Source organism: Mustela lutreola, chromosome 13 (assembly GCF_030435805.1).
Source record: "Mustela lutreola isolate mMusLut2 chromosome 13, mMusLut2.pri, whole genome shotgun sequence".
In the NCBI taxonomy this organism is placed as follows: Eukaryota; Metazoa; Chordata; class Mammalia; order Carnivora; family Mustelidae; genus Mustela; species Mustela lutreola.
The window spans coordinates 29,240,768-29,267,740 of record NC_081302.1 but is presented as its reverse complement, the minus strand read 5'-3'; the positions used below and the strand labels follow the sequence as shown (position 1 = coordinate 29,267,740).

Here is a 26,973-nt window from a genome sequence, read left to right as displayed (position 1 = left end):
GGAGGGTATGATTCTCTAAATCATAAAAGTGATTTGTTATACTTTCACGGTTTTACTGAATCCACAGAGTCTATTATTAACAGGGGTCAGCAAATATTTCTGTAAAAGGCCAAAAAGTAAATATTTTAGGCTTTGTGGGCCATATGGTCTCACTGGCAGCTATTCAGTTCTGCCACTGCAAAGCAGAAGCAGTCATAGGTAATATGTAAACAAATGAGTGTAGCTGCGTTCTAATAAGACTTTATTTAGAAATATTGAAATTTGAATTTTATATCATTTTCCTATATTATGAAATATTTTTTAATTCTTAAAAGCCATTAAAAAGTATAAAAACCATTTTTAGTTCACAGGCTTTTCACAAAAATAGGTGTAGGCCAGATTTAGTCCATGGTCCAAAGTCTGTCAACCTTGCTACAAGATCAATTAAAAATGGTAAGTTTTACTGGTTGTTATAGGCTAATTCAATATCTGAGACAACATCAAGGATTACAGTGCTTATGACATCCTTTATTCAATTCACATAGAAAAGCATGCAGTATTAATGTAAAACAGTACAGTATTAATGTAAAATGTTCAGTGCACATTAGATAAACAAGTCATTAGCATACAAACCATTTTTAAAGGCCTATACAGGCATACCAAACATGTTTAGAATATACTTTTTCAGAGCCTAAATTAAAAATTGTGCTTAGCTCACCTATTCTCATCCCAACACTCTTCATGAAAAAAAAATCTGTCCTACATAAGAGATATTCTATTAACCAACTAAAACTTCTTTTTCTAAGTAAGGAAAACAGTGCAAGAAAGAATGCTACCATGCATACAGAGTTTCCACAAAGAACAGTAACATGCAAACAAGAACTTCCCTCCAAAAAAGCTCCCCTGGGATGAAAGTGAATCAAGCATTTGGCAAAGAGCACTTCCACACCTGTGTATCTGGAACAATGAAGCTACCATACTGAGGCTCCTCCAAACCCAACCAACCATTCTATGCCTTCTTTCCAAAGCAGGTTCAATTTCCGATTTTCAACACACACAAAAAGATGAGGAAATGAAAGCTACCTCACATAAAACAAGTATTTTCATATAGAAAATGTGTTTTTCCATTGTAGCAAAAGGTTCTCACAAAAACTGTACAAAACACAATGTTAAAAATGCAAACATACATATACAAAACCTAAAAAACAAAACAAAACCAAGTAAATGAATATTGGACTAAGGTTAAGAGTGCTCTTTCTCCACCATGGCCCTGCCTAAAAGTTGAGCCATCACTAAACATAAATAAAAAAGGACAGGCAAAATAATTCCCAGCTTAGAAAAGCTTTAAGGAAACTCAAGTGTCTTATAAGCAGTGTATAGACAACCCAAAAAGTTTTATTTAAGGAATCCAAGTTTTGAAGACAACCAAGGCTCATTAATTGGCCACTGTATTTAACAGATAAATCAAGACTTAAGAAAACATAACACACCCAAACCAGATACATATAATATTCATTAAAAGAAACCCTCTCCCTCTCCCTATCTTTTCTGGTTAAAAAGATGCCCAAATGAAATGAAAAAATGACAAATTCTTTAAAATGAACAGAAGTATTTTAGGTACAGGCTAATCCACCATTCTGACTTGATACTTGACTACAGATTATCAATTCAACATTGTACAGAACTTTTATGAGGGAGAAAAGTAACTTTAAAAACTTCTATTCCTCTCAGGACAAAAACATAAATGACACCTTTCTAATGAGTCAACTTTTAGTTGCTTTTGATGGGCTGGCATTGGAAAGACTGCTCTGGATTTTTCTTTTCGTTGACTGATTTGTATTTTTATTCCTCTTCTCAGGCACAAAGGAAGTAGACCAAGGAGACTGAAGATGGTTATGAAGACCATGCATCTCTGAGGTCATCTTAAATAAAGATGACCCAAACCTCTGATCTTCAAATAGCCGGTGTGAACTGCTTAACAAAACACCCTGGGAGAACTCAGTCTGAAACAAACAGCTTGGGGGTTTGATTTCATTAGTTCCTGGGTTAGAACCGGTATGGAGAGAAAAATCTTCATTCATTTCTTGGTCAGATGGAGAGAGGAGGAAAAAAGAAGTGGGTTTCCAATCATTTCCATTTTCTAACTGATCAGTAGTTAGAGAACCTTTGGAAAGGTTTGGCTTAGTTCTTTCCTCCAACTTATCTGGCTCCTCAAGAAAGTCACTGCCTTGAGAGGACTTTGATAACACATCTAAGTCCACTGACTTAAAACCGTTATTACAAGGGCTCTTGCTATTGTCTGATTCCGACATCATCGAATCCAACTCGGAGATTTTGTCAAGGTAAGCTGCGTCCATGGATGCTTCACTGGATGTTCTCGTCCGATTCATTTCAAACGAGCGAATAGAATTCAACCTCTTAGATAAGCAGGAGCCTGATTTCTCACCTAATTTTAAAGAAATTTCTCCAACAGAATTTGCTATTGTGTTCCCCTCTGAGCTTTCAAAATCCAAGTTTTGGGCATAGCTTGTGGAACAACAGTCCCAAAACCCTGTCTTTGAGGAAGCAAAACATTCTGATTTCTTTTCATTTTCACTTCTATCATCTTCTGATGAATCTTTATTACAAACATTCGGAGAATCACAAAAATCATCAAACACCAATTTTCTAAGATGGTTCGAGTGCTTTTTGGAACCTACTGCTTTGACTACAGAGCTCTCTCTATTTTCTGGAGTACTGAGCTGAAGGCAACTAAGGGACAAAGGGGTACAAGGAGCTGGAAGATCATAAAGTTCTTCATCTTTGTAGGGTATACAATCACTTGGCTTATTACCCCATTCTCTTTCTAAATAAGAATCCATGCTTGTATCTGTCACATCTAACATTATTTCCACTTGTTTTTGATATAGGTCTTTGTTCTTGGAACAATTTGGTTCTGTTTTGCTGGTGCTTTCCTGCCTGGCAGAACTGCTAGAAGGTTTTGCCAGGTGAGAACTTGAGGTGGATGAGCCAAGCGGCTTTCTGGCACCATCACCTTGATTCTTTGATGTCATATCTTCCTCGTTGCCTATGCTCCCTTTGCCATCTGTAGAAAGGGCTCTCTGGCAAATGGAATTCATAGCTTCCTTCTCTTCACTTGAATTTTTTAGCTGTGAAATTTGAGATTCTAGTTCCTCTATATACTTATCACTTCGTTCCAGGGCTTTCTTGAGGCGATTGGTTTCACGTTCATGCTGTTCTACTTTGGACTGAAGAGCAGCTACTGTAAACCTTCCAAACCTGCAAGGAATGGAAAGATAGTTAACTTTACAGTTCAAGCTTTTTTTTTCCCCCTTTCCAAAGTTTAAGAGGGCATACTGGCTCAACCCATTTCAATTTCACATACCAATGACATTTCAGACCACCCGATGAACAGGTCAAGAGCAATGCCAGATGTAGTATCTTCAGAAAAGAGTTTTTCACTTTATATAACAATATGCATATGATAACAATAGCAAAGATCTAATAGGATATTTTTGTGGTCAAATCAGATTAGTAATAGCAGAAGGTCAGACACGCACAAACTCACTGCTGATTTCCCTTCCAAGAGCTAGCTCTCTCAATTCAGCTCATATATGCATGCAGGGTTATCCCCTAAAACAATGGCAAAGATTTATGATAACATTTGAACAGTGGTCCACATCCTGAAATATTTACATTCAATCATTTTCCTATTGTACAGCAGTGTTTTACAATACATTTCTTATACAATGTCACCTTGTCAAACATAAAATGCCAATTTGAAATTCAGAAGTCTTAGCAGTCCCAGCAGGGGTGGTTTTAAATACTTATTTGGACCCTTTCAATTATAGCTACTCTTGATCTGAAGCTTTTACTTGGCTTTTCTGAACACTGGGCTTTAATTCATTCCAGCTCTACTTATTTTTGGCATTTTACAACTGTGTGGGACATCAATCTCATTTCTTCCAACTTTGAAATACAAAGTCAGTGCTTGTGGTTCCAATATATTACACATAAAAACATCTTCACATTTTCTGAAAAGGAACATTTTGGAAAGCAACCGAAAAAGAACATATCAAAAATTCACTTCTTTTACTTAAGATTATCTTGTTTTCATTATTCCCTTAAAAATGGGTACTGGGTATTCGTCCTTTCTGATGGAGGCATAATACTCCATAGTGTATATGGACCACATCTTCCTTATCCATTCATCCGTTGAAGGGCATCTTGGTTCTTTCCACAGTTTGGCGACTGTGGCCATTGCTGCTATAAACATTGGGGTACAGATGGCCCTTCTTTTCACTACATCAGTATCGTTGGGGTAAATACCCAGGAGTGCAATGGCAGGGTCACAGGGAAGTTCTATTTTTAATTTCTTGAGGAATCTCCACACTGTTCTCCAAAGAGGCTGCACCAACTTGCATTCCCACCAACAGTGGAAGAGGGTTCCCCTTTCTCCACATCCTCTCCAACACATGTTGTTTCCTGTCTTGCTAATCTTGGCCATTCTAACTGGTGTAAGGTGATATCTCAATGTAGAAGATGTGGTCCGTATACACTATGGAGTATTATGCCTCCATCAAAAAGGACGAATACCCAACTTTTGTAGCAACATGGACGGGACTGGAAGAGATTATGCTGAGTGAAATAAGTCAAGCAGAGAGAGTCAATTATCATATGGTTTCACTTATTTGTGGAGCATAACAAAAAGCATGGAGGACATGGGGAGTCAGAGAGAAGGGGACTGGGGTAAATTGGAAGGGGAGGTGAATCATGAGAGACTATGGACTCTGAAACAATCTGAGGGGTTTGAAGTGGTGGGGGGGTGGGAGGTTGGGGTACCAGGTGGTGGGTATTATAGAGGGCATGGATTGCATGGAGCACTGGGTGTGGTGAAAAAATAATGATACTGTTATGCTGAAAATAAATAAATTTTTAAAAAATTAAAAAAAAAAAAAAAGAATGGGTACTGGGGGGTGCCTTGGTGGCTCTGTAGGTTAGGTGACTAACTCTTGATTTCTGCTTGGGTCGTGATCTCAGGGTAATGAGATTGAGCCCCAAGTGGTGCTCTGCCCTCTCCACAAAAGTTCTTTTAAAAAGTCTCTTTCTATAATCTTTTTAATGACTTAAATATTGACCCCTGTTAAAGAATTCATGGATTATCTGTTTGGAGCAAAGTACTTGAAAAGATGGCTTCTAAAAAAAAATTTTTTTTTTTAATCTATGGGTTTATCTTTTTCTCCCTTTCCCCCCTAATTATAATTACAATTAAGGGGCACTTGGGTGGTTCCTTGGTTTTGGCTCAGATCCAGATTTCAGGGTTGTGGGATCAAGCCCTGCCTAGGCTTTGGCTCATCAGAGAGTCTGCTTCCCCTCTCCCTCTGTTCTCCCCACCCCCAAACATGTGCCCATGTGCACACATCTCTCTCTCTCTCTCTCTCTGAAATAAATAAATAAATAAATAAATTTTAAAAGTTATTACAATTAAGAGAATGTACTAGGTATTTTAACCAACTGGGCCACCCAGGCACCTCTGTACTAGGTATTTTAAAAAAAACAAAAACAAAAAAACAAAGAAGAAACTCACAGTAATTACCTTTTAGAGACAACCACAACATGTGCTCTCTCACTCAATGCCTAACACCACCTCCTACACTACAGACCAATTCACTCTCTAGCTCACTCTGACCAAATTCCTGCTCTGGTCACTCTGGGGGGAAAAAAAGCAGAAAACAGATTCATAAAATCTCAGGCTTATAATGGCCTTAAAAGACACAGTATTGAATATTGATCTACTCACTGCAATCAACCTCTAAAAAACAAAGCAAAAACCACAGGTATAACAAAAACAAAACCAGCTACAATAACAAGTCCCTCTGTTTTAAAACCAATTTTACTACTACGAATATCTGGTTAAATGAATGATGGTAGCTTTTCCTTCTTTGTTAGAGAAAAATGTTTTAGTTTATATATGTAGTATTTGACAGAGTTTCTGCAAGAGAATTTTAAAGAGCAGACAAATATTTTAAGGACATCAGCAAAAATGTTTTTAAGATCTTGATAATAACTACTCTAAAATCAAATAACCCATATATTTTTAAATGGAAAAAACATGCAGCATGTTTACTTAATGCAAACAGCAAAAGTGACAGCCTTAAATTTGCTTACCAAGATAAAATTTATCTTAATTTCTTACATGCAATTTTTACAATAAAGGTAAACTCAGAAGGAAAAAAAAAATCAAACAATTCTTTAAAGATTTATTTATTTTAGAGGGAGACAGAGTGCGAAGAGGCATGAGCTGGGGGAAGGGCAGAGAAGGAGACAGACTCCCCGCTGAATGTGGAGCCCTACATGGGGCTTGATCCCACAACACTGAGATCATGATCTGAGCGGATATTGAGTTGGATGCTCAACTGACTATGCCACCCAGGTGCTGAAAAATCAAACAATTTAAAATCAAACAGTGTTGGGGTACCTGGGTGGCTCAGTGGGTTAAGCCTCTGCTTTCGGCTCAGGTCATGGTCTCAGAGTCCTGAGATCAAGGCCCACATTGGGCTCTCTGCTCAGTGGGAAGCCTGCTTTCCCCTCTCTCTCTGCCTGCCTCTCTGCCTACTTGTGATCTCTCTCTCAAATAAATAAATAAATAAATAGAATCTTAAAAATAAATAAATAAAATAAAATAATGTTATTAGGTAGGTAAGTCAGCTATTACCAAAGGATGTCCTTGGGAACTCAGAGGCTTATGTAAGGGAAGACTAGTGACAAATAAGAAATGTTTCCCAAAGTATTAGCAGCTTTTTATTAGAAGGTTTTAACCTGGAATTTCAAGCATGTCACTTTAAGACGCTACATTTGCCCCTCTGTTTTTTCTTTTTTTTTTTTTTTTAATTATGTTTTTAAAAGAAGTTAACAAATGGTTTTGAGTTGAAGTCAAAATGACAGCCCCATCCATGTATTCTGGGTTACTTCAGAAAGCTAAAGTGCCATAAGAACTAACAACAAAGGCCAGCAATGGGGGCACATTTGACAGGGACAGCCAGCAGAAATCACTGATGGGGCTGGCTGTTTTCTAAAAGGTCACTGCCCTCAATTCCCCAAAGTTCCATTTCAATACTTTACAAGTCTATAATACTTTGAGTGATCAGACCTTTTTACCATGCTAATAAGAGGCCTGTGCTGGTAGGCAAACTAACAGAAATATATAGTGAAAGCCATGGAACTGATCAATTAATTAACCTATCCACATAATTTTTTAATCTTTCTCTCCCCGATTAGAGTATAAGCTCCAGGAAAGCAGGGCGTCTTGACCATCTTACATTCACTGCTAGCTCCCTACAACAATTCCTGGTATACAGCAGTCCTCATTAAATTATTTCTTGAATAGATGTTATTTTCTTACTTTCAGATAGATGCATTAGTGCCTTACATTAAGACAGAGCCAACAGCATAGGATAAGCCAAAGGTCCTTGCGTCTCTTTTACATGTAAGTATTCTGAATCACTATATTACTAAACTGAATGTTTCATACATTTGACTGTTTTGTTTTGTTTTTTCATTGACACTAAGGAAAGCAACAGATAACAACATATACAGAATATAGTTCTGTGGCTTTTGTTTTGTTTCGTGTGTGTGTGGTTTTGTTTTGTTTTGTTTTTCTACTATAGGCTTGCCATCTTATATTGCTCCTTCTAAAAAAAACCCTGCCACTTATGGCACATGGTGGCTCAGTCAGTTAAGCATCTGCCTTCAGCGCAGGTCATGATCCCAGGGTCCTGGGATGATTCCGTGTCCTGTCTCCCTGTTCAGTGGGGAGCCTGCTTCTCCCTCTCCCTCTGCCCCACCCCCTGCTCGTGCTCTCTCCTTCTCTCCTTTCTTAATCAAATAAATAAATAAAATCTTTAAAAAACCCTGACACTTTAACCTTAGCAAAAGAATGGAAACATATGAGACTTTTGATATAGCTATTAGGAATTTTAAGCTTACCCTGGATTAGTGTATTAGATTTGGCAAAAGGAAATAAACCAAGTCAGAGAGAAATAACAATTATTTGTTAATAATATCTGCATATCTGATGCTATACTTCTATAAAAGAAGACAATGAAGATAAGAGCTTATTTAACTTTGGGTTTTAATATTCTTATTCACACTAATTCCAGATATTTCCAGAGTACATAACATTAAATAAATCAATGCCAAGGCAAGCCGGAGGGAATTCTAACATCATTTACCATACTTCCTTTTCCTGAGCAAATTTCAAAATGGAGTATTTTTATAAACATTCCATTAGAGACCAAAAGGCTTTGATTTTCAAAGTAGCAGTGATGGCCAAAGGCTTCATTATGTCAGAGAAAACATCGTAAAGCAGTTTGGGAGCTGCAACTGATATATTGGAAGTGTGCTAGAATCTGGGAGAAACGTAAAGGATTTCTCAGCTTGCAGTGTTAAGGGATATACACATTCTGGATTAGGGCTCCCCTTGCCTGAAAAGCTACAGAGGTACAAGATTGTTCCTGTCCCTACTAACAGTAAGAGAAATCAAAGTCCTATTAGTTTGACCTTTAAGGTATTACACCTAGAATAGAGTATGACTAATAATGAAAAGCTCTTCAGTTCAGATTTTCTCATAGCCCATTACGCAGGAGTAATAGGATGCGCTTGAAGGGAATTAAAAGCAAGCAAATGTGGTAAAAGAATAAATGCCAGAACGAAGTACCAAAAGACCTAACTTCTAGTGTTATGCTGCTATTAAGTAGTTATGAGAATTTGAGCAATTAACTTGTTTCTCTAGTTCTCAATGGCATCCCTAACAAAAGGGACAAAGTCAGCAAGCCCAGTGGGTTGCTGAGACCACTAAACTTTTAAAACATCTTCAGGACATAGGGAGGCATGAGGGAAGTGAACCCATCTGCCCACATGTATCTTTGATTTCATATCCTTTCCTTACTTGCTAGATGAAGTAGCAATTATGAAACAAAGTGAAAGCAATCTTTGGATCTGGACCAGCTTTTAGGATCTGGCCTATGTGACAGTTTGTCAACACTGATATCCTTGCCATACATGCTTCCAATACGCATGAATTTCAGTTGCCATAGTTTAGGTAAATAAGCCTAGTTATTTAACAAAGGGTCCCAAATTTACATTATATTAACTGTAACTAACAGCATGAAACTGCATAAAATAAACATTTCAATACTTGCTTTTCAGCTCACAAAACAGTACATACATAACAGATGTATATCAGTGACCAATCAGGTCACTTCTTTCCAAGTCTGAAAGTGGTTGGTCCCTCTGCATCTATTACTCTATTCACACACAGACAGTAACACAAGCAGTATTGTCACATACATTTTACAAGAATGGATCATCAAAAGACAGAACTGGCCAACAAAAATGAAGGTGCAGCAAAGAACTAAATAGTGATCAATGCCAGAAGTAAAATTGGAATCAAATGTAAATGTAGTTACTGAAGCACTGACCATGGAAACATTGAAACTGCCACCATCTGAGAGACCCTGGCAATGCCTGAGGAATTTGGGAGTGACAAACTTATTGACATAAATGAGAAAAGTAGTTTTGATGAAAAGAATAAAGTTATCTAGAGAAAGTGACAGGCTAGCAAAAAACTTCACATTAAAGCAATATGGAGCTATTTCATGACATTGAAAGCATTAAGGATAAAATGTTCGAAGCTGATGCAAACTCAGGAGTATGACAATCGTCAAGGCATTAGAAAAGATGCTAGCAGCTTCATATCATAAGTTATAGGATAAGAAGATAAGCACTATTCAGATTATTTCCCACAGTATTTTTTTACAAAGAAATAAAATACTTTATTTCACAATGTTTCTAATGGTTTAAATTATACTAAATATTAGTGTGCTAAATATTGTTTTATTCTTTTCATTTCCATAAACATTTATAACTGAGATTAAGAGATTTAATGTTTTGACAAAAAATATTGAAGTTTATAAAGGAACTTGATTCTTCCCATTGATTATTAAGACTGCTTTTCATGGTTTTTACTTGAATGGCTTTTGGACCTCCACTTCTGTGCAAAGTAAGGATTACCTATACTAAAGGAATAGTTGACATATAAGAAAACCAAGTAAACTTACGTGAGTCTTGGAATTTTTTTTAAAGAATAACCTATTCATAGAGGGCATTTTGTTGCAGAGTTGCCTGTTTACATAACTGTAGTTACATATCTTCTCATTCCCTGACTGTCCGAGATATTAGAAAACATCTTATTTTAAACATAAAGCAGAGGTAGGGTTTCAAAGGGAAGAACATTCCATTATTCTTTTCCCTTTCTTAAATATTTTCTCCTAAAGTAAAACTCACCAGAGATTACCTGAATTTGCAAACTCCTCTTTTTGATTACAGGTAACAGAAGTAGCCTGTAATATGAACTCTTCAGAAACATGAATTTTGATAGGAGTGGGAAGAAAAGGGAGAGGCCCAGTACTGTGTTCTGCTTTGTGCTTTGTGCAAGTGGGCAGAGGGCTTATTTCAGGGGAAAAGGGCAGAGAGGACCAGGACCATAGGAAGCTCAAAATTGTACCTGGTGGTGGGGGCCTTTTGCTCTCACCTGTTTCCAAAGAGTTGCTTGTGTGTTTACCCTTATCTGTCTCACCCTTGTACACATGTCAGAAGGATGGTTGAAGGCATTCTGTCTTTAAACTACTAGGGAAGCTCTGGGAAGAAGCTGATACATTTTTATCTGCTACAGAGCTGTATGACTTGCCAGTGTTTCAAGAGTTTTCTCTTTTTAAAATTAAACATCCAGTGATGAAAATGCTACATTCTTAGAAAATTGATTCATCATAAAAGTACTGTCTATGACTAATCCTAGACTCGAGTCGGTTCCACAAAAAATATATTAAATAATATGAACCATACTAAGAAAATAGGAAGAAATCCTTCCCCCGATGACTCAAAGCAACATTTCTGTTTTCTGGACCACCATCAAATAAACAAAGAAAGAAAGAAACAGCTCATAATCAAATAAATAAATAAACTTTTGTGACGGAATTTACCAAAAGTAAGTGTAACAAGTTAAGTCTTTAAGAGTAGCCTGACCGCTACTGATAATGACAGCGACAAAAGTAACAGCAGCAACCAAAATTTACTAAATGTTTACTTAAATCCAGCACATTGCTATATGCTTGTTATATATTATCTTTCTGATTTAATTGTCCTGTTGACCTAATGAAGGAAGATCTGTTATTTTTTATTTTAAGGATGAGAAAGGAGAAGCTTAAAAAGACTCTCTCTTGTTCATGGATTTGCAGAAAGTGGCAGAAATGGGATTTGAATTCAAGTGTGTCTGAGTCCAAACACCATGTCTGACATTACAGGAAGTGCTTGAACATAAGCTCCCTTCTTCAGTAATATAAGTACCTATTTATGCTGTAAAGTAATGTAGGATTGCTGAGCACACAGTCTGTACACACAGGTAACTAACTAGGATTGTTGTAATATTTACTAATACATACACATGCTAATAAAACACAGAGAGGAAAAAAGGGATCAACAGATATGTATATACAAAGTTGATAAATATTTATAAAAAATCTACTATGTTTTAGACACAAGTTCAAGAATATTTTGCAATTTCAGGGCACCTGGGTGGCTCAGAGAGGTAAGCCGCTGCCTTCGGCTCAGGTCATGATCTCAGGGTCCTGGGATCGAGTCCCATGTCGGGCTCTCTGCTCAGCAGGGAGCCTGCTTCCCTCTCTCTCTCTCTCTGCCTGCCTCTCCGCCTACTGTGACCTCTCTCTGTCAAATAAATAAATAAATAAAATCTTCAAAAAAAAAAAAAAAAGAATATTTTGCAATTTCAAAAGATCATTTATTAAAGTGGCAGATCAGACAGATCACCCTGACAAATGCCAACCCAAAGATGGTAGCTATTTTAACCAGAGATATGTAGACTAAATCGGAACCCAAACCACAAATTTGGAAGCCCCATCTTTAGGTGTGCTAACAACAGAAAGTATATATGATCATTTTGCCTACCTCAAGCATAATCAGCAGGCATCTTCAACTATAAGAAAACAATGCTACTTAAGTGAAATGAGAAAATTAAAAATGTAAAATTTTAGGGCCAAAGCATCACATAGGTACTTGTCCCAGGGTCTAATATTGATGAATAAAAAAAATACAAGCCATATTATGCTGCCTCTTAGTTTTAGCATAAAACAAAGTGCTTCAACATTTGCAAGAATAAAAAAAGTCATGATTTCCTCCTTAAAGACAAAGGTCACATAAGCAGTGGAACTAGATAAAGAATTAAGGCCCGTGCAGCCATTCCTCCCTCTTCTACCTCCCAGAAGTATAAAGATCAAGGTACAGGCTGCTTTGTAAGCTTTCAAAGAAAGAGAAGCTTCCAAACGTAAAGCAGAGTTTTAAAATAACAGCTCACATTATTAATACAATTTTAAAGGAAGTTTTATATGTGTGTGTGTTTATTAAGCTAAACTAACCATGTATTTGTAGTTGGAAACTGTGACATTGAAAAGTCTTGCTGAGATACCTAGAAATTCTTAACACAAACAACCTTAGTATTGGGCTGCATATGTAAATTGAAGAGGAACAGATTCCCTTTTGTAAAAGGGCTGATATATCTATCTATATCTATATCTATCTATCTATATATATATATAGTGCACCTGAGAAGGTAGACTACTCTTTTAACTATGAAATAAATTCCATTTTATTTGATACATACATTTCACTTCAATTCCACATAGAAATGCACCCTAATTTTCTGCCTCAAAAGAAAAGATCAGCTTTGAGTTTACAGGACACTAGTGGGGATCCTAATTTTTTGTGGAAGGAAATAAACTACACACAAAAGATATTTCATATCTTTTTACAGTTCTAAAAGGAATAAAGGACTTATATGTTTTCCCAAATATAATAACCTTGACAAAATCTCAACAGTATAAGAGGACAACTATTGTTACATGAAAAAAGCATACTTAAAAATCCCTGGACTGGTATTTATCTATACATTTTTCACTACAGTTAAATCAACCTCTCTCTCACCTTGAGGAACAATCTAAAACAAAATAAAACAAAAAAGACTGTGATCCAGCCACCCTGTAATTATTACTATGATGACAGTTACTGAGGACTTAAAGTATGCTGAGGGGTAAGAGAAAGGAAAACAAAAGGAGTAGAAGACATTCTTGTTCTTAAGCAGTTCCTAATATTCCCAACAACCTTATTGCTTAGTCATTAGCATGCAATGCAGGCTCCTAAAATATCTTATCAATACCATAAAGACAAGTTGACAGAAAACTGCAAGAACTGTCCATCCCCAATTAGCTGAATACCCAGAGAAGGGCCCCTCAGGCAGCTGAGGGGCCTGTGCACACCTGGCTGTCACCGTCTGGCCCCAGGGTATCATCAGACTCCCCTGACAGTCTACAAGTTCCCCTTCCGGGAAATCCAAAGGGCATAGCAGAATCAGTCATCAGATCAGGCTGGGGTCAAATACCAAGAATCATGGCTTTTGTCAGAGCAGAATCATGAGTCATGAGAAGTAAAAAAGCCCAGAATAAGTTAAGAAGGCACAACAGCCAAGCCAGCAAGACCAGAGGTGCTGCCAGGGAAGCTGAAAGACAGGAGTAGTCTGAGTGGTACTGGCATGTCTTGAGACACAGTTTAGGAAGAGCAGAACTGTGAACCAAGGAGACACAGCTCAGAGTCAGCATGGAGACAGATAAAGGCAGGATAAACCCAGTTCAAGTAAGGAGACATAGATAAGAAATCTTATCTGGGACCCCAGCAACATCACGTCCTTCTTTCTTTCTCCTTTCTTGGTCCCAGTCTCTAGTATGACTCAGGAAAACCCTCCGCTCTTCTCATTTGGAGAAAATCCCAAGAATCTTGGGATTTCTTTTCCTTATAAACTCTTTGTACTTTAAGCTTCAAGAAAGCTCAAAATCTTAATTCTCTGGTTAGTTCTCTCCATATTGCAGCATGAAGGACTCCTTCCTTCTCCTAGTCTCCAGAGAAGGAACACACACACACACACACACAAATACACACACAGTGATACACACACTTACATGTATTTTAGACAGATACACATACGGCAAGAATTTTTATAAATATGTCTTAGCTCCAAGAAGCTAGCTGGTAGATTAACTGAGCATGAGTGTCATGGAACTTGTCAGTATACCAGATCCTTAGTAATACAAGAACAATGGGAAGAACAAGAGGAGAAGTGTTTCTTCTGTCTTAGGAAATCATGGAGGGCTTCAATTAGAGTAACAACTGAAGAGGAATTAACAAGGCAGAATAAAAAGGAGAGGCTACTGGGGAGGACCAGGGAAAACAAAGGAAAAGGCATGAGCAAAGGTGCAAAGGCATGTCATAACATGGCAAATCTGGGCCCAGTAAGAAACTCAGCATGGCCAAAGTAGACTATAAGCAGGGGAAGGTTGGAGAGGACACGAAAAGGCCAAAGCTCAAGTCATATTGTAAAGAGCCTCCCATATTTATGAAGAAATTTGGGCTTTAATTTGAGGACAATGGGGAATCAAAGGTTATTAAATAAGGGAATAAGATGATCAAATTTATATTTTGGAATCTTGGCAATAAGAACGCAGATGCTTTATTTAGGGTTAAGAGTGGAAAAGAAGAATAAGCATAAGATTGTTAAACTAGACTAAGCAAGAAATCATGTGAATCTAAACTAGTGGGAATACAAAGATGGATTACAGAGACATTTAAGAGGTAGGATAGATAGAATATACTAAACAATTAGGTGTGGGATGAGGAGAAGGGGTGGATAAAGCAGACTGAGGTGTTTATCTGAGGCAACTAGATGAGTAGTAAAGCCATCAAGGATAGGAAAAAAGCAAGAGGATAAACAATCTTTGGAGTAGAGAGGATAATGGATACAATTATTTAAACACACACCTCTATCAGTTCTTTGTGCTACACATGGTTTCAAGGACATAAAATTACTTCCGTTCATCCTCGCAGTAACACATCATCCATATTTTATATATATATAAAAAAAATAATGGCTCCAAGGGATTAAGTAATTTATAGACTGTTATTTATCTCTTCATTTAATTGTTCAACAAATATTTATCACATGCCTTCCAGGTGCTGCGGTTTTGCAAGTAAAGGAAGTAGGCAATAAGATTCTTACCCTTGGGGAGCTTAGAGTTTAGAATGGAGGGGCAGACAACAAACAGATCAAGTAATTAAACAAGATAATTTCAGACTGATTAGGGTTAGGAAGACAATAATACTACAACCTTGGTTCAGTACTAGCTGTGGGCTCTGTTAAAAGTACATTTCAAGTTTTCATTTATTTAACCCTTTATACTCCCTACAATATAGGTACTACTATTGGCCTCATTTCACAGAAGTCAAGAACAGAGATACAAAAAGGTTAACTCTCTTCCCCCAAATCACAAAGAGTAAGTGGACAGTTCAGTCCTACTGAGTCTGACTCTGGAGCCTGTGCTCAAAATCACACACTATACTGCTTCGTCATGCCATGATTTTATCACTGTGGTATCACAATAAGACAGAGTAAGGACTTTAGAAGGTACTAAAGCAGAGGGCTGCTTCAGAATGATGTTCAGGAAAGGCCTCTCTGAATCTGATGACGGAAGGAGTCAGCCACATAAAGATATGGAAGCAGAACATTCTAAGCAAAGAGCAAAAGTCCATCATGTTTTAGATACAGAGGAAGGCCAGTATGGCTGGAGCAGCATGAGCCAGAAGAATGATATGAAGTGGAACAGGCAAACATAAGACTGGTTTGTGAAGAATCTGGATTTTATTTTAGGAAAAAAAACCAAACAGGACAGTTTTAGGTAGGAGACTTTTATATAAATTTTGATTTATATTTTAAAAAAACACAATTTCAAGTATGGTGAAAATGAACTGGGTAGGGGAAGGAGGGGCAGAGAGCAAGCAGGGACATTTGCATCCAGGTAATCTGTCTCCAGTGCTAAACATTTATTTGAACACCACACTATGTGGTGAATTTAAGGTATAGGATCTCGGGTGAAGGTATCAAATAGACAAATATGAATCTATAGAAGACAAAAGGTAAAACCAAACAAAGATTTATTATATTTTATTTTATCTCTGACATACAGGTAGATGATAATTAAAGCTATGGGAGTAAATGAGATGGCTCATCAAGGCACACTACAGCAGAAAGAGAAGAAATCCCAGGTCATAATCTATGAAATCAATCCTTTCCTCTTCAGAGTACTTTTTTTTTCTTATACTAATAACAGAAAATACTGTTCACTATCCAGAAAGTATCTGGAGCCTTTACCTTCCCCCAGAAGGAGCAGGGGCAGGGGGAAGACTGGTACATAATGACAAGCCTTGGGGTTGCTGTGCAGTAGAAGAGCTGCATACAGGGAGACATTATCAAATCCATAGATCTCACTAAAGACACAATGACAAGAACACATAACATTCCTGAATACATATTTCCAGAAAGGAAAGCCATTAATCCAACTATAACCAAGTTTGATGTTAATGGCCTACAGAGTTTTGTACATGGAGTTTAACACCCTAGGCTGTTAAGATAAGTTAGTAGCCAAGGACAAGAACTGTTGCTCCACTAAAGCCTCCTAATAGCTGGCACGAACCACAAAAACCCTGCCTAAAGTGCCCAGAGCGGGGTGTGTGTGTGTGTGTGTGTGTGTGTGTGTATGTGTGGCACAACTGAAGAGAAAGATCTCAGAGAGAGGGCATGAAACTTTCTAATGCTTTAAAAGTCAATTCTTCATATCTCTTCAAGCTTAAAAAATAAAAAAATTACTAAGGCACTCCTAATTCTATCAAGAACAAGTATATCCACATTTCTGGGCACAGTTTAGGAATAGTAACTGAAGCCAAGGATATTTAGGAATATGAGAAATGTTAAGTCTTCCCTTAAGGAATATGAGAAATGTTAAAGTCTTCCCTTAAGCTTCTCATTCTTGTATTTTTTACCATGTGGAGGTGTGACACACTTCGCATTCCCCACTGAACAGGAGACTGAGAACAGGCCTTTCTGTTTAAAGCAAAGAACGATGGATATCGTGGAGTCATGCTAACCAGCTATTTAAGCGGGGTGATGAAGGTCACAATGGAGAGATATGCAAATTACATAGCGGACTTCTGCTCTGATGAGTATGAGAAGGAAGCCACCATGTTTCTCAAGCGTAACTGTAGCTACTACTGGAGACAAGGGACTGGAACTAAAGGGACTACTTAGTATTTCTAACAGCTCAAGCTGTTTCCCTCTAGCTCAGAATGCCTTCCTTCTCATAGAAATCTCCATCTTTCAAAGCCAGGCTCAAGTCCTCCCTCTTTTTTTTTTTTTTCTTTTTAAAGGATTTTACTTATTTATTTATTTGAAAGAGAGAGAGGGAAACAGAGCATAAGCAGGGGGAGCCGCAGAGGCAGAGGAAGAAGCAGACTCCCTACTAAGCAGGGAGCCTAACATAAGACTTAACTCCAGAACCCTGAGATCATGACCCACGCTGAAGACAGACGCTTAACAGACTGGGCCACCCAGGTGCCCTCAAGTCTTGTCTCTTTGATAAACACTCGCACCATTGCAACACACTGGTCATTCCCTGAACTCCTACTGAGGTCTCTGATATTTGATTTAGTATCTGTTCTGTATTTGTTTCATATATTTTTGTCTCTTGCCTTCGTTAGATTATGAACTTTCTAGAGGTAGGAACCACGTTTCATGGGTTTTATTTTTTGATTATACATCCCCTTTCTTCTATTAAAATACTCTATAGTCTACATTTTAGTATTCATTTCTAGAAGAAAATATAGACATTTTTCTTAGGTAACCACAATACATAAATAACATTAACAGTAATCCCTTGGTATCACCTAATATCCAGCTCATATTCAAATTTACCCAATTGCCTCAAAAATGTCTTTGGATGCTTTGTTATGAATCAATATCCAAAGATGATCCGTATACTGCATCTGATTACGACTCTTAATTCTCTATTATTGTAAAGCACATCCTGCTTCCCATTTTGTCAATGTTTTTTAATTCATTTTAAAAAATTTAAAATCAATTAATTAAAAATCAACTATTATAGTGTATTATTAGTTTCAGAGGTAGAATCTGTGATTCATAAGCTGCATAAACACCACCTAGTCATTTTTCCTATTAAGTATACCACATTTGGGATCTGTCTTGTTTCCTCCAAGTCTTAAGAGCTATGTTTATCAAGGCACCCGGGTGGCACCGTCGGTTAAACATCTGCCTTTGGCTTGGGTCATGATCCCCAAGTCCTGGATCGAGCCCCACGCTGGGCTCTCTGCTCCGCAAGGAGTCTGCTTTTCCCTCTCCCTCTGCCTGCTGCTCTGCCTTCTTGTGCTCTCTCCCTCTCTGTCAAATAAATACATAAATAAAATCTTAAGAAAAAAAAAAAGAGCTATGTTTATCAACCCTTTACTCAACAAATATATATTAGGAGAAGAATACCAGCCAGAACTCTGTAAAATGCAGTGGCTAAAATAGTGAATACAACTATAGTCCTGGCTTAGACAGAAGAAAACCGTAAAACAGTTGTACAAAATATTAAAAACTAGCAATTATGATATGTGCTATGAAGGGAAAGTACAAAGTAGTAAGAGAAATTATAGCAAGGGAACCTAACCTACTTCAGGGGTCAGGAAGAGTATTTACTTTATATAGTTCAATGCACCTTGTAGAGTGTTAAGTAAATAAACATTCAGTACTCCCAGGGTGGCTGGGAGAGTAAGTTTTCTTCAAATTATCAACCTTGTAAACTAAAGGACATATCACCACCACCATTAGATATGATTCTCTTAGGAGTCCATGTTAAGGGCGCCTGGGTGGCTCAGTGGGTTAAGCCGCTGCCTTTGGCTGAGGTCATGATCTCAGGGTCCTGGGATTGAGCCCCACATGGGGCTCTCTGCTCAGCAGGGAGCCTGCTTCCCCCTCTCTCTCTGCCTGCCTCTCTGCTTACTTGTGATCTCTCTGTCAAATAAATATATAAAATCTTAAAAAAAAAAAAAAAAGGAGTCCATGTTAAAGAAAACTGAAAGAGGAAACATATCATTTTCCGTAGTGAAATAAACTTATTTTAGAAGAGAAGAAAAATTCAGGAACTGGCTATATAAAATCAAAGAAAAAGATCCCATTTTTTGGACTACCAGTTTAGATATTAGGACAATGGATTTTTGACAAGGGACAGAATGGATATTACTGAAGCCAAGAAGAATATGCTTAGTAGAATATCTAATATACTGCTGAAAAAGGCTTTTAGGTTAAAGTTGAGGAAGGAAAATTATCCAGGCACACTTTAAGACTGGATATAATGGATGGAAAAAACCAGAAAAACAGTAGCAGAAAAGATAAATAATAACCCAGTTTTTCATCTTAAAAGGTTATGGCACTGTTTTTAAAGTATTATAAAATACATTACTTTTATATGGCACCATCTACATGAGACCAATGTAAATCCACACCATCTGTTATTCTCGTTATAGGTAACAGCACGATTTGAGTGTCTTGGAAAGAAATACCTTCTGCTATGGATTGTACTGTATTCTCCACCCACAGCCAAATTCGCATGCTGAAGCCCTGACCCTCAGTCTTACTATATAAAGAGAGTCTTTAGGAGGTAATTAAGGTTAAGAAAGATCATAAGGATGAGGCCTTAGTGTGACAGAACTGATACCCTTATAAGAGGAGGAATACAGGGGACACCTGGGTGGCTCAGCTGGATGAGCATCCCACTCTTAATTTCAGCTGAGGTCATAATCTCAGGGTTGTGAGGTTGAGCCCTGTGCTGGGTGTGGGCAGGCAGCCTGCTTAAGATTTTCTCTCCCTCTACCCTTCCCCGACCGCCCTCTCCAAGATAAAAAAGAGGAAGAGAGACCAAAAACTCTCTTTCAGACATGTGAAGACATAGTGAGAAGGTGGCTGTCTGCAAGTTAAGAAGAGAGCCTTTGCCAGAAACTAAAATGGCTGAACCTTGATCTGAGACGACTAGCCTCCAGAACTGTGAGAAAATAAACAATATTCAATGTTTACGCCACTACTTCTACAGTATTTTGCTATGACAGCTCAAGTTGGCACTTACACTCTTCTAAATTTTTTCCTCTCCAGTATCTAAACCTTAAAGCTCTCTTTTTTGCATGATTTGTAGAGTATATCTGCAAAATTTGAAGGATACATCGGAAACTAAAGCTGTATGCATAAAATGGACACCTTGACTCCTAACCAAGTAGAAAAAAAAAAAAAGTAACCGGTTAAGGCACTTCCTAATCAAGGGTACAAAATGAAACATATGGTTTTATTTGCTTGCATTTACTTTTAAACTCTTGAAATTTCATATTTTCTCAGTACAAATAGGAGCTCTCCTCAGATGAACCAGATCTGGGTATTTTCAGCTATGGTCAGCTTCTCTCTGAATCCCACTAGAGTTTGGTGATGCAGAGTAAACAAAGCTATAAATCAAATGCAATGCATTTAATACCTCAATGCATTGCAAATTGATCTGGAATAGGGGTCAGTTCAAATCGTTTTTTAAGTGAAACTATTCCCTACCCCTGAAGGGAAGGAATGGAAGTTAAAGATAGCAAGTCTGAAAGTTATATGGGATTCCGAAGTGTGACTGTTTGTTAGAATAGTCAGAGGCCAGGTTTCTTCAGGTGAGATTCTTCTGTTACTTATCAGGTTGGAGCCATGGATATTTAAAAACACATCCTGGTGGCTGGCATTAAATCTGCAATCTGGTGGGCAACTTTTCAAGAAATAAAAGCTACAGACAAAATAGCTTTAGTTCCATTCAGCACACTGTGGGGAATGCAGCTAATGGACATGCATTACTATGACTGGCAGGGCGGGGTGCCAATAAATGAGACGAGCAGAGATTCAAACCACCACATAACAGCAACATTTCCTAAGCTTATTTCACTAATTTGTCAAAGCAGAACACTATCTGAACAGTGGAAGAAAAATGAGGTTGGAAAGCACAGGGGAAGTAACTACTTAAAAGTAAAAGCTATGCTTCTTTCTCTATTGGTTAGTTATCTCTGTTTTGAGTAATTATGGCTTATTTCTACCAATTCCTGATTCCACACTTGGTTTTACTAAAGGTAACGTTTTCTCTTTTTCATATGATAAGCAGAGAGCTTCTTCCAGTAGGATAAATTTCCACTGGTTGCTTATGTCTTCCTTGCTTTTTTCCAGTAGGAAGACATGAAGTCTAGTAATTACAGAAAGAAAATGTGGAGTTCTCATATGCCACCCCTCAAAGAGGGACGGAGGGCAATATTCTCTGCTTCCTTGTCTTTTTTCCCCCTGGAGAAGAAAAACTTCAAGTGTCATCTCCTATCTTTTCTCCAACTTCAATTTTCAATTCTCAACTGTTTCTTATAATTTTAAACAAACTGCTAAAGAGGTCAATACTTGTACTCTCTTACTTGGAATGGAATGAAAACTATCCCATCAAGTGAAGAACAGATTCACTTAATTGTACAATTAAAATCAGTCTAAACTTCAACAGATAATGCCTTAAACTCTATTTCAGATATGCTTTCTAGTATAATGATTAGTGTAATAATGTAAAGGTTCTCTGTGTAATGTAACACAGCGTGGACTCTGGGACTGGACTACCTGGGTTCAAATCCTGTTTCCACCACTTACTAGCTGTGCAGATTGGATAAATTAACTTAATCTCTCCATACCTCTTTTCTCTCATCTGTAAATGGAGAACACTAATAAGTACACCATAGGTTGTTGTACTAGGCAAAGAGAAAGCACTAAAAATATGTTAACCACTATCAAGATTAGTTCAGAGAATATCTGAAGGGCATTGTATTAATCGCCCTACTCTCTGTTAGTACAATTAAACATTTACATATAAAACCAAGTGAAAGTTCTCCTCTCTTGGGTCATGTAAAACAATCCTCTTGCTAATCAGATAAGGAAAAGGTAAGAAGGAAATCCTTTCTTCAAAATTAGCCTTAAATGACACAAAGATTTCACCAATAATGTAAGTATCCACTTGACTTTTAGAGGCAAGACATTCTATTTAAATCTACATGTTTCAATGAAAATAGTCCAAGGAAAAACACATACAATAACAGCAGCTTATTTTAAAATATTAACATAATCTAAAACATTGCTTTATGAGCAAAATACATACTTCTGGGGTGATCTGTTATCAACTTCAGCCTTCAGTCGTAAATTCTCCCTCAACAGGCCACCATTTTCCAATTTCAATTTTTTATTTGCCTTTAAAAAAGAGTTGAAAATAATTAAGCACAAGCTAAAACAAGTACCTAGTAAAAATTATGTCATGAGCCATCTGTATTTTTTAAAGTGATAGCAGAAAATTGAATACTAGCACATGGCCTTCAGAAACTTAAAAATCATCACTGGGGGGGCACCTGGGTGGTTCAGTGGATTAAAGCCTCTGCCTTCAGCTCAGGTCATGATCCCAGGGTCCTGGGATCGAGCCCCGCATTGGGCTCTCTGCTTGGCAGGGAGCCTGCTTTCTCCTCTCTCTCTCTCTCTGCCTGCCTCTCTGCCTACTTGTGATCTCTGTCTGTCAAATGAATGAATAAAAAATCTTAAAAAAAAAAAAAAATCATCACTGGGAATGACTTGTGAAACTGTGAACACAACCAAGCATTTTTAATCCATAATCCCAAAGCACTTCGCAATTGTCCTATCCAGGGAAATAAAGAGAGCTAGTTATCTTAGATTCATTAAAGGACTATACTAATGGCAAATATTTTTTTTTCCTTTTCACATAAATGTATATTCTAAGCATGGTAACATTACACTATATGGAATCATTTGCAAAACTAATGCTAAGTTAATTCTCATGAACTTTGAGCTATAAGATTGATTTTGTGTTGCTACTTAAAAAAATAGTTTTTTAGTGGTAACAAATCTAACATAATTAAACTACTTGCTTTTCTTCAAAAGGCTTTCCCAAATGCCTTGGCCCACAACTTCTGGGGTTCTCAAAACTGGGTCAATTTTTTTTTTTTTAGATTTTATTTACTGGGGCACCTGCGTGACTCAGTGTGTTAAAGCCTCTGCCTTGGACTCAGGTCATGATCCCAGGGTCCTAGGATCAAGCCCTGCATCAGGCTCTCTGCTGAGCAGGGAGCCTGCTTCCTCCTCTCTCTCTCTGCCTACTTGTGATCTCTGTCTGTCAAATAAACAAATAAAATCTAAAAAAAAAAAAATTTTTTTTATTTGTTTATTTTGACAGAGAGAGAGATCACAAGTAGGCAGAGAAGCAGGAGGGGTGTGGGGGCAGGAAGCAGGCTCCTTGCTAAGCAGAGAGCCTGATGTGAAACTCAATCCCAGGACCCTGAGATTATGACCTTAGCTGAAAGCAGAGGCTTAACCCACTGAGCCACCCAGGAGCCCCGGGTCAAAACTTTCTAATAAATTCTAAGAATTTTCATTTGATTAAAAAAAAAATTTCAACTATGACTTTCTTTTTGAATTGTCTGATACCTAAAAATTATTTAACAAACATTAATTGCTAGAAAATTTAGAAGTTAAATATTGATTCTATACAAAAAGCAGTGTGCCTCAATTTTAGAGTCTTCTTAAAAGCTATTTAAATTCCTCAGTCATGGCATTTTTTAATTCCAAAGAATAACATTCCCTAGCCTAGAAACCAATCTCACTAAATTGCCTTTTGTTTGACTAGAACATTGACATCTAAAACATTTTAAAGTGAATGGGTCACAAAAACTGTCAACAAAAAGGCTTAACCCAAAATACTTAAAAACAGATTTCAAAATTCTGACAAATGTTTTTGACTAATTTCCAGAACTTCTGACTATATTGCTCATCCACCTACACAAAAATACCCCAGGAGGATGACAAGAGAGGAAGGGCAAGAACATTCTTCTGGGCACAAAGGCTAGCTAGCTCTTGCACTTACACTCACGTAGGTTCTTTAACGTTTTTTTTTTTTTTTAAGATTTTATTTATTTATTTATTTGACAGACAGAAATCGAAAGTAGGCAGAGAGGCAGGCACAGAGAGAGGGGGAGGCAGGCTCCCTGCAGAGCAGAGAGCCAGATGCAAGGCTGGATCCTAGGACCATGGGATCAAGACCTGAGCCGAAGGCAGAGGCCTTAACCCACTGAGCCACCCAGGTGCCCCACTCACATAGGTTCTTTCTGGGTTCTTGAGCAGCTGCTTATCCTCATGGTTGCAAACCAACCAGTACTGTGGAGGGTTAATTCTTTAAGTGACTGATAAACACTATTATTGCCCCTCTGAAGATGCAAGGAAAATCATTTACAATGAATTAAGCTTTCAAACATAGCACCATAAGAGGAGTCACTTAGTGAATGTTTTTTGATGATGATGATAAGCTTAAATTAGAAACTCATTTGATTTCTTTTCCCCATCCCTTCCATACTGTATCACTACATTTCAAGATCTTTCACAAATACTGTGGCTCTCTAATATCCTCATTAGGAACTGGCTGGTTCCTCAATGGTATCAGACGTATTTTCTTTTCTTTTTTTTCCCCCCCAACCATCAAAGGCATTTTCAGTTTAGGTGGGTCAAGATTACAAAGGGCAAAGTTCTACCCATTTGTTGCACCTAAAAGAGTAATGAAGACTTCAGATAACTATTTTGCATTGCAACACCGTTTGGGTAAGGATACTGGCCTCATAATGGCTTCAAAACCTACCTAGGCCTTGAAACATTAGAAAACAACTCCATTTCACTCATGCTATGTAGTTTGAATCTCTTGTACTCCTGTATTTGTTATTTTGTACTTCACACTCAAATTTTTTTTCGTTTGTGTCATAGTTTATTGCCTAGTACTACGGAATACCACCACCAGGCTTATTAAATATCCCAAACATTAATCCCAAATATTTAAATAGGCTTATTAAATATCCCAAATAATTCTGAGGACTCAATGTAGCTTTGGGTATTGAATTTAACACGTAACTTTTAAAAGAGCAAAGAAAAACTGTGTTTTATGTACTTCTCTTTCACATAAAAACCCCTACACCACTTTTACAAGCCCAGAGTAATATCTTCATACAGATCCTCACCTTCAAAGAAGCATTTTATTGCCAAAAATTTAAATGAAGTTTAATAACTATAAAGGAAACCACGCAGAACTTAATAGCTCAAGAATACGAAGGGAAGTTAAAGGGGACATTGTAGATTAATGATACTGTAACTTTCCAGCTATCTTTCCTTTTTATATGCTCTTCTGGACAAACCAACAGGCTAATGTTGGCCTTCAATACCCAAAGAAACTCCACACTTCTCCTAAACTTGTACCAAATTTAGTGTAATTACATCTGTAGTTTCTTTTTTCTCTGAAAGCACGAAGCTCCCTTCTTTCATTTCAGCCTTTTCTGAGCTCAAACAACATTTATTTTAGAGGTAGGTATGTGAAGATGGCTTGGTATTTATACTAAATTGCAGACTTCTATGCAACTTAGCTTCACTGAGGATCCAAGGGTCAGTATGTGGTGGTACTTCTTTAAGAAGCTCATTAATGATTTCAAGGAGACTGGATTTAATAATTCCACACAATAACAATAGTTTACGGGAATGCAGACAACAGGTTAAACGGGTGGTTGTGGACATGGATACCACAAAACCATCTCTATTCAGCACAGTACTCCACTGTGGATAAACCTGAAATGAAAGCCAAAGGCTGGTCCCTTTGGCCAACAAAACCCTCCAGCGCTTGGTTGTAACAACCTTTCATACTGAGGACAGGGATCTCTTTTGTTTTCCTAGACTGAAAATCTTAGAGGTTGCCTTTCCACCTATGCCTTATCTTGTTGGATGAAAGGAAGAACAAATGAAGAAAATGAACCCACTCCATAAGCTACAATACTTTTTTACAATAAGTATTCTAAAGCAACTACTCAAAGCTTCCTTGGAATTAGTCATTAAGTCTTTAACTACTTACAATCTTAAAAATCAGATAAGGGTAGTATTAGAAAAGATATGTTCTAAACATTCCATTTTATAGGTAGGGAACTGGATACATGTTCATTTTCATTCATATAGGGTAGTCACTGACAAGCTTAAGAAAAAAAGTAAGGCAAAACACAAAGAGGGGTATAGAAACACATCCTTTAAACTGATGTCACTCTTGTACAAGAAGATGCAAACTCATACAGAAGCACTAGTCTCCAATTATGGTCACAAATGGAACGATCTGATATTTCTTGGCAGCTAATGACATTTAAGAAGGAAAAAGTTCTACTGTTTAAATGCTCATCCAGATTTTTGTCTTTCCCTCAAAATCTTCTAATGAGTAAAGTTAATATGGCTATTTTTACTTTTGAAGGCACTTGAATTACAGAATTTTAAAAAACTACAGTAGAATTTTAAAAACCACCACTACTTACTTCCTTTAACTTATCCACATCATCTTTTACTTTTTCATAGATTTCATTAGCTGTTCTAAGTTTTTTCTTCCACTCCGCTACAGTTTCTGGGTCAATTTTACTTGGATTTTCTGCAACTGGATGCTTGTCTTCATTTTGGTTGCCTTGCATCAAGGTTAAAGGATCCAGAATAGTCTTAATTTGTGACTCCAAGCTGAGATTTTTACTCTTAAGATCTTCTACTTCCTTCTGCAGACAATCTATTTCATCCTGAAAAAGAATCACATGACCATTAAATAGACACAGATACTAAACACATATGTATGTTAAATTGAGGTCAATTTGTTTTTAAAATTTTATACTCAAAATTCTGTAGGTACACAGATGCATCAGAATAGTTTTATAAGCAAAAAGTCACATACAGCTGAAATTCTCAAAACGCATTTGACTCTGATAAAAGCAGGTATTTCCACAGCCTTCATTTTAATTCAGTGATAGTTTGGTTACGAAAATAAAAATGTTGGGGTGCCTGGGTGGCTGCGTTGGCTGAATGTCTGACTCTTGATCTTAGCTCAGCTCTTGATCTCAAGG

At 37.3% G+C, this 26,973-nt stretch overlaps 1 protein-coding gene across 1 annotated transcript in view; it reads right to left on the bottom strand.

Annotated features, from left to right (window-relative positions):
* Window positions 1-486: 486 nt before the first annotated feature.
* Window positions 487-26,973, bottom strand: part of OBI1 (ORC ubiquitin ligase 1) — a 44,208-nt gene continuing 17,721 nt past the window's right edge. Inside the window, exons 4-6 of the mRNA XM_059144305.1 lie at window positions 26,404-26,652; window positions 22,176-22,264; window positions 487-3,258 (exon numbers count right to left, since the gene is read on the bottom strand). Coding sequence (XP_059000288.1) covers window positions 1,743-3,258; window positions 22,176-22,264; window positions 26,404-26,652 — 1,854 coding nt within the window. The 3' untranslated portion in view covers window positions 487-1,742. The remainder of the gene's footprint in view (window positions 3,259-22,175; window positions 22,265-26,403; window positions 26,653-26,973) is intronic.